Below are 9,304 nucleotides of genomic sequence, written 5' to 3'. Positions count from 1 at the left end.
ACACACACACACACACACACACACACACACACACACACACACACACACACACACACACTCAACCCCTCTGACCAATTTGTCTACGCATGTCAAATCACAATAATTAAGCATTATCGATCTTAGATTCAATTAACTTCATTAATGTAGGCTGCACTGGTGATTGGAGGGCGACAGAAATGAGTGGAGGAGGTGGGGTGGGGGGATTATTGCATCTCATTAGATGGGAAATGGTGGAAGACTGAAGACATGGAAGGCAATAAACATACAGAAAAACACAAAAAGAGAACATCTGAGAAACTTTTAGTGAGTGTTGCTCTTCACGTAACATCTAACAAAATGCTTTGTGGCAGAACAAAAAAAAAAAGAAAAGAAAAGAGAAAATCACTGCCCCAGATGAGACTGATGTGTCTCTCCCCAGCCCCCACAGCCCTTCCTTCTCACACACTCAGAGAGAGAAACTGCTCGATCTAAGCTGAAGTGTAAACAGACAGCGTTGACGTGCCTGTGTGTCTGATAGGGCTGTTAAGTGGTTATATAAGCATGATAAACGGTTTCCTAACATCATAACATCTGCAGAATGCACAAAAAGACTTCCTCACTTTGCAGACAGGAATACAAAGATGTTGTTCAGCTTCATTATCTTTCTAAGTATTTTCTGTAACGCTTTAATTCCAAATGTTCCACTCACTTCCATTCTGGCACCATATTACTTAAAATTAAATCTGGTATTATGGACGAGACTTGTAATTCTGTGCAAATGTGAAGAACGTATTCTAAAGGTCTCCCAGCTTCAAACAAAATAGCTATAATGTGTTTTTTTCCCCCAAAAAATAGCTGTCGCACGCATCCTGTTTTATCCAAGCTTGAGATTCAACCTCGTCATCCACCCTGCTGACAGTTCATCTGGAACTTTCTCCATCTCTCTTTCCTCTAATTAAAAGAGCACCTGCATACCTGGTGTGTTTGGCCCCACTCCCACTCCGGAGCTTTTGTGTGTGTTTGTGTGTGGCTGTGTTTCTCCACATTAATCTCAGTATTTTTGGGTTGTGGTGTTGTGAACCTCTCAGTTTGGGTCAAAGCCAATGGCCTTGGATTGGAGGTGGGATAGCGTGGGGGGTGGGGAGGGGGGTACATCTCTGCATGTTTGTGTGATGAGTGCGAGTGTGTGGCCTTTGTCTTGCCTTCTTTCCAAGTCCTGCTTCTCTCCTCCTACTCCTCCTCCTCCCTCTTCTCCTTTATTGCATTAATTGATGCCTCACTTGCTTTTATTCCTTTGGTTACTTTATAAATTTTGCTAATTTTTATTTTGTTAACTGCAGGTACTGCAACAATAAATACACCACGAGACAACAAATAGGGTGGCTTTTCTCAATACTGCACTTCTTGTACACATTGTAAACACAGTTAAAGCATTTTTCAAGAGAAAGAACTACTSTCTTTAGGCGACTAAAAACACATAATTACATTTTTTTATTATGCTAGTAGCTGGCAGTAAAGTCCAACTTAGTACCTTCAGCACTGATAGTAACTAATGAGAGCGTACATGCAGGCTGTTTTTGTGTTTATCTCAAAGCAGTGCTGCAGCTGTATGTCATCTGGAGTTTTAGTCTGTTACTGATTCTTTCATACCCAAAGTGAACCTCGAGGTAGTGATTTTCTTGAGGTAAAATATGTTAATTATTGTATTAATTTCCAATAAGCTACAAGGCACTTTTTTGTCATAGTTTCAGCGTTTTGTTATTAAATTATCAACATTAAAAATACACTATTACCTTCTGCATTGATAACTTTCCTTTAATTATGCCATTTGTTTGCAGATGACCTCAACTTACATCAGTCTCCAATTTTATATTAACCCTGGATCTCACAAGACTATACATTTATTGGCTCCTGAGAAATAAATAGCAATAAAGTAAGACCATGCTCCAGTGTTGTATAAATACATACAAGCAGGTGCCACACATGTCAGTAATGCAACTTACTAAAAAGCTTAATAAAGCAGAAATACAAATTATTTTAATAAATGAACAAATAAAAAAAATGCATGTGTCACTAATCATATTCATGCCCCTGAATAAGAAGAAAATCCACTGGTAATTCTATTTTCTTAGTATATTTAATCATAACACAAGTAGAATGTTACTAATTATCACTCGTAGTCATGAAAGGTGGGCCATGTAACCATGTGTGCGTGAAAAAAAAAAATCACATGAACCACTGAACAGATTGTTCTGAAACTTCCAGAAAGTAAACACTATGTGGAGTTAATCCAGTTCAAAATAGACACCACAGTTAAATGGTATYAGAGCAACAACAATAAATTATTTCAATCTTTTTTATTTGTTTGTTTGTTTGTTTATTTGTTTGTTTTTTACAGAAATAGAACTAAAATTTGATGTGGTAAGAGCAGCCTCAATGCATACTCTGAGTGCTAACAGATTTGTTTAAAATATTAGCACACGAGGAAGCATGTGACCCGTTCAAAGAGCGCTGCTTTTTATTTTTGAACATAGGAATTGATGATGACACAGTTTAGATTTTCTGCATGTAACTGATGTGTTGTTGGTGGGATGTGAGTAAAACTGACAATAAACATATTGAAAACATCTGTCAGGCTATTTTCTGGGGTGGGAGTGGGGGTGGGGGGTATTTTGCCTTGGATCTGCTTAACTAGTCATTTCAGTCATGTTCTTTTTGTTCAATGTGTAGAATGTGGATGAAGTTAGCCCCCATATTTTATTCAGCACATTATAGTACATTAATACGTATGGTTTTATGCTTATACCTCTTGACGTAATGCTGTACCTACATGCAGGTGCACACATAAAACACAAAATACATCCCTTGTCTGTCTTCCACAAACAGAGCTAATTTAATGTGATTGTTCTGCTTTAAAATGTGATTTCACATCGATGTTGGCCACAATGAGAGCACCCGGCTGCTGTGTTCAACTGTTTCCTCAGTCAGAGCATTGTTCTCTTAAACAGCTGTCGTTTGGCTGATGCAGAACAGATGGCATGTACATGTGGGTCTCCTCAGCTGCACGTATGTGCAGACAGCAAATGTGTCTCTGACACAGAAGTGGAGAGAGAGGGTAAGACAGACGGAGACACGGAGAAATGAAGAAGCTCTGAAAGAGGGTCGACCATGAAGGCTCCTTATTCTGTGTGTGTGCTTAATGTCTCTGCCATTGTTATAATGTGCAGCAGAACTGTTTTAATGTATTAAAATATAGCTTACTCAAAAGAAAAAAATACATAAATACCTGCAGTGCTGTTGTGTGTCATGTGATCCTTGTAATTATTTTTTTTAAGCTGAAGATATAAGCATGTTTGACATCTTTCAGATGAATATTTTTTTGTAAGACTGAGTGCTGGAACAGATTGCATGTTCAACAGAGAAACCCAAATGCTTGCCTGAAGGCAAAGAGTTGTTACTCTGCAACACTTACAGTACAGCGCTGTGTGTGTGTGTGTGCGTGCGTGCGTGTGTGTGTGCGTGTGTGTGTGTGCGTGTGTGTGTGTGCGTGTGTATGAAATGTGTGAGGAGCTCTGGGATATCTGTGTCTCTGTGCATCTGTTTATCCCACAGCAGTGTTGTATCATCGCCGATGGCAACAAAAGGCCTGACAATGACAAAGGCTCCTTTCTGTTTTGCTGCTCATGCAGTACCAGCACATGCAGAAATTCACACACATACAAACCACTTGCAGAGCTCAGTGAGAGATGGAAGTTGGCAATATATAGCTCAAGTGTGTGGTATAATAGCATGAGCAGGTAGAACCCTCCTTTTAACTATTCTCTCTATTTTCAGTCTATATTAAACCATGGGTAGTAAACTGTCTTTTGATTTTGTATTTTATTTTATTTTATTTTATTTTGCTGTACTACACAAACTTTCTTTTCTGTCATTCAGACCGTTTTCTTTCAGCTTTTTCCAAAGTCTTTACAAATGTTGGATTTTAATGAATACCGGGTTAGATAAATGATGGTATGTCACAAGAAGTACTGGAACTTAATACTTTTTGTTCGTTTGTTTGTTGCACAAAAAAATTTATTAAAAAAAAAACTTGCAATGTTTTTTTTTCTTTTTTGCATATATGCACCTGTGTGTCCTTTAACAATTTGAAAACCCAAACGTGGTTACAAAACATGAACATAAACCATGCCTGATCTGATTTTGCTTTTTAGACTTATGTAAAAAAAAAATCAGATATGTACAGAGGCGAGATTATGATTTGTCTTGATACATATTCTCCCTGTATGATTTCCATTGTATTATTCTTAAACTAGAGAGATTTGAATATAAATTGAAAGCTGCAAGCACGCTCCCTGAAGCTAAACTGTAAATAATAACTAAACTTTTTTTTTCTAATCTTTGGTAATTGAAGCAAATGGCTTTTGCAAGGAGAGATTTGTCGCAGGCAAACATACATACATTTTTTTTATTTACGAGGAGGCGAAGGCTGAGCAGTGTAATGAGTGAAAATGCATGCTTAATTTAAATGGCGAGTGTGTCTGTTAGGGAATGCATTAGAGTCTGCAGAAGAAGCGTAAGACATATTAATTGACAGACAGGAACCGCTGTCTCCGAGGTTGATACAAGTAATTTATTACTTCAGAAACGAATGCCACCGCCAGAATGTGCTTCATTAATTTCAAATTTAGTTTTAATTTCAAGCTGTTGCCCCTTGAGAAGAATAAGGTGGCAAGTTCTGTTTGAGGAGACATTTTTCCCCTCTCTCATTTCGTGTTTCTGTTTTCATCCCTCCATATCTCTCTCTTTCTCTKTCTCACTGACTTATTTTCAGCAATACATAGAAAAGACTTCCACTTTGAAAATAAAAGGTGGGAGATGGCAATGACTTTAACCAATAAGAAAACTATATCTTAAAGTAATAAAGAGACTCAATGTATATTTTATTGAAGTAAAGCATTTATGAATATTAAAAGACACATGAATAAGATTCTAACAACTTTCACGTTTTTTTTTTTCTTTCTTTCCCTTATTAGCATATGTCCCTGAGGATGAGAAGGAAGCTGCCCTGTTGGATGAGGATATAGATGGAGAAGACTCAGCTCAGGAAGGGGAGGAGCCTGCTGCCAAGCTCCTATGCCAGGACAAGGACTTCCTGCACAAGGAAAGGCCAGGATCCACAGGCATCCATGATTCTCCAAATGCAGCTGACTTTTCTAGCCAGGAGCTAGACAGTGAGTCTCACCTGAGTGAATCCAGTGACAGAATGTCTGACTTTGAAAACTCCTCACTTAAAAATGAGGATGATGTCCTCCTACCTAAAGACACTTCAAATGCACTGTCCCCATCCTCGTCTTCTGCTATGGTGGCTGTGGCCACTGCCAATGCATCTGTAAGTGGAGATGAGGCCTTATTAGCTGCAACAAGCTCTGTGGCTGATAGCCTTGAGAAGATGAAGGCCATTTACACATCATTTCTTAGCAATTCTTATTGGTCTTCACTGAATTTGAACCTGACTCAGCCACCTGCAGAGAAACCTCCTCGCAGTCACAGCAGTAGCAGTAGTAGCAGCAGTAGTAGCAGCTGTGGGAGTGGAGGCTTTGACTGGCATCAAACAGCAATGGCTAAAACTCTCCAACAGGCTTCTCAAAACCACCACAACAGACTAAACCTAGTTCAGCATCCCACAGTGGCTGCACCAACAACTACAGCAGAACCCAACCTCTTTAGTACTGTCCAGCTTTACCGGCAGAGCTCCAAGCTTTATGGCTCAATATTCACTGGAGCCAGCAAGTTTCGCTGTAAGGACTGCAGTGCAGCATATGATACTTTAGTAGAACTCACAGTACACATGAATGAGACGGGCCACTACCGTGATGATAACCATGAGACAGATAGTGAGGGTGCTAGGCGCTGGTCAAAACCCAGAAAACGTTCCTTATTAGAGATGGAGGGKAAGGAAGATGCACAAAAGGTCCTCAAGTGCATGTACTGTGGGCACTCCTTTGAATCCCTTCAGGACCTAAGTGTCCACATGATCAAGACAAAACACTATCAGAAAGTGCCTCTAAAAGAACCTGTTACACCTGTGGCAGCTAAAATAATTTCCTCTGCTCGCAAGAGAGCCCCAATTGACCTAGACATACCCAGCTCACCTGACTCAACAGGAGGCACCACACCTAAGCCCACCTCCTTCAGTGACTCTAATGACATCCTGCAAAAGGTTACTAACCCCTACATTACACCTAACAACCGTTATGGACACCAAAATGGTGCAAGCTATGCCTGGCAGTTTGAATCAAGAAAGTCCCAAATTCTCAAATGTATGGAGTGCGGCAGCTCCCACGACACACTACAAGAGCTTACTGCTCATATGATGGTGACAGGACATTTCATTAAAGTTACTAACTCTGCTATAAAGAAAGGCAAGCCAATTATGGAGTCYCCCACCCAAATACCCATATCCAACTCAGCCACTGAAGAAAAAGTACAGTCAGTTCCACTGGCTGCCACAACTTTCTCCTCTCCMCCTGCCCCGGTGCCCCCTCCAGCCAGCATATCACCCTCTGCAATGGTTGTTGAAATAAAAAAAGAGGAGAAGGAAGAGGAATGTACTAAAGATTACTTTATAAACAGCACCAACAACCTCAACAAGGATAAACGAGTTGGAGGAGAAGATGTGGCTGAGGAGAAGTTTGATATTTCTTCAAAATACACTTATCTGACAGAAGAAGATCTTGAGGAAAGCCCAAAGGGAGGTCTAGATATCCTCAAGTCCTTGGAGAACACAGTGACATCAGCTATCAACAAAGCTCAGAATGGTGCTCCAAGCTGGGGTGGATATCCTAGTATCCATGCTGCCTACCAGCTCCCAAACATAATGAAGCTTTCTCTTGGTACCTCCGGAAAGAGCTCTCCCCTCAAATACATGTTTCCTGGAGGAGAGATTTTTTCKCCTACTGGTAAGAGTCAACCATTGATCTCATCACCAAGCCGCCAGAGCTCTCCTTTACCTAAAAACAATTTCCATGCAATGGAGGAACTAGTCAAAAAAGTGACAGAGAAAGTATCYAAAGTAGAGGAGAAATTGAGAGAGCCCAGTGTGAAGGATTCTCCATTGAGATGCATGACTCCCTCACCCTGCAACAGCGAGGCAGAGGAGTCAGCCCGAGGAGAGTCACCCAAAGAAAATAGAGCATCGGCCTGTAAAAGTCCTGAGAATACAGATGTAGCTGATGAAGAACTAGGAGATGGAAATGGAACAAATCACATAAATTCAAATGGCAATATTTCCACTAAAGAGTCTGTAGAAAATGGAGTGGAACCCACAGGTGTAACGTCACCCATACATGCTTTATGTGGCAGCACAGCCATTATCACAGACCATCCACCTCCAGAACAGCCATTTGTCAACCCTCTCAGTGCTCTGCAGTCAGTCATGAATGTCCACCTAGGGAAGGCTGCCAAGCCCGCCATGCCTTCCCTTGACCCCATGAGCATGCTGTTCAAGATGAGCAACAGTCTGGCAGAAAAAGCAGCAGTGGCTTCCTCCACCCCACCAGCACACACCAAAAAGACCAACAATGAGCACTTAGACCGCTACTTCTACCAGCAGCATCTTAACAATGATCAACCTATTGATCTGACCAAAGGAAAAAACCTAGACAAAGGCAGTAATGGTGGTTCCTTGGGTTCAACAGCACTCTCCTCTACTACATCTACTCCGTCAATCTCTCCATCCTCTGCTGTTGCAATGACAAAAGCCTCAGCTGCAGTAGCATCCTTCATGTCCACTTCTCCACTGAGAGAAAATGCCCTCTCAGATATTTCTGACATGTTGAGGAACCTGACAGAAAGTCAGGCATTGTCCAAGTCCTCCACACCTACCAGCCAATCTGAGCGCTCTGATATTGAAGGTGCCACACAAGAGGAAACAGAAGATGTTTCACCAGCTCAGAAACGTAAAGGTCGCCAGTCCAACTGGAACCCTCAACACCTCCTTATACTACAAGCCCAGTTTGCTTCCAGTTTAAGACAAACAAATGATGGCAAATACATGATGTCTGACCTTAGCCCACAGGAGAGAATGCACATCTCCCGGTTCACAGGCCTCTCAATGACTACAATATCCCACTGGCTAGCTAATGTTAAGTACCAGTTGAGGCGAACCGGGGGGACAAAGTTCTTAAAAAACTTAGATTCAGGTCACCCAGTGTTCTTCTGCAGTGACTGTGCTTCACAGATCCGCTCACCATCCACCTATGTCAGCCACCTGGAGTCCCACTTAGGCTTCCGTCTGCGAGACTTGTCGAAGCTTTCTGGGGAGCAACTACTCAACCAGATATCCCACCAACATCATCGACGTCACTCTAAAGGACTATCTGAAAAACTGTTCTCTAATCTTCACCCTTCCAGCCACCCTTTACCCTCCTCTCTACAGACATCTTTACCGTCTTCGCTCCCGATTTCATTGTCCTCATCCTTAACAGCATCTCTGCCCTCAACTGAAACCCCATCACCCTCCCCTGATGATGATGACAGTGGGGCAGTCTACCAGTGCAAGCTCTGCAATCGGACTTTTGCGAGTAAGCATGCAGTCAAGCTTCACTTGAGCAAGACTCACGGGAAATCCCCTGAGGACCATCTCATGTATGTATGTGAGCTGGACAAACAGTAGCACTGGTTGGGGACAATGCAGCACTTTTATAAAATGGCTCCCTCTTTCTCTCTTAAGTCTTTCAGACATTAAAAAAATGAAAGGCTGATTAAAAAGCGATGGAACTGCACAAAGAAGAGAATAAACTACTGCTATGAGTGTCGGCACATGTTTTTTTTTTCTTTTTGTGTTGTAGCAGTTGTTTTTTTATTAATACGATTTTAATAATGTGCTATGTAAACTCACTCAAGCCACACACTTATTTTACAGATTTACTTTGATGGGAAGAGACATTTTTCAAATGTGCATTGATACAGTAAAATATACAGTAAATGAAGGTTTGAAATAGATTCTAAAATGATGTGTTGAGTACTATTTGTGTAAAAGGGTTTAGTTTTTTTTATATTTTTGCATCATTGCGGTGTTATAAGCTGCATGCATAAGTAAAATTGTTTTGTTAAGCATTTTATAATTAAATCTTGTGCACTTTTTATGTTTTTTAACACCTGATCCATTTTTTTCTATGCCATTTTTTATGCTCAAGTCAACATATTAGATTTAACCCTGTGAGTACGTCAAAGCATTTCTAGAATTGAAATCCAAACTGTTGACCATAAATTAAAGTTCAGAAATTATTATTGTTCTTTTATTACTGTGAGAAATGTGCATTGT

General features: G+C 40.8%; 1 protein-coding gene across 1 annotated transcript in view; it reads left to right on the top strand.

The window, feature by feature from the left end:
- The window catches only part of tshz3b (teashirt zinc finger homeobox 3b), a 38,380-nt gene extending 29,113 nt beyond the window's left edge, over window positions 1-9,267 (top strand). Inside the window, exon 3 of the mRNA XM_014007252.1 lies at window positions 5,013-9,267. Coding sequence (XP_013862706.1) covers window positions 5,013-8,653 — 3,641 coding nt within the window. The 3' untranslated portion in view covers window positions 8,654-9,267. The remainder of the gene's footprint in view (window positions 1-5,012) is intronic.
- The last annotated feature ends 37 nt before the right edge of the window (window positions 9,268-9,304 follow it).

Source organism: Austrofundulus limnaeus, unplaced genomic scaffold, assembly GCF_001266775.1.
Source record: "Austrofundulus limnaeus strain Quisiro unplaced genomic scaffold, Austrofundulus_limnaeus-1.0 Scaffold40, whole genome shotgun sequence".
Classification (NCBI taxonomy): Eukaryota; Metazoa; Chordata; class Actinopteri; order Cyprinodontiformes; family Rivulidae; genus Austrofundulus; species Austrofundulus limnaeus.
The sequence above is the reverse complement of the archived record's forward strand: the minus strand, read 5'-3'. Positions and strand labels throughout refer to the sequence as shown.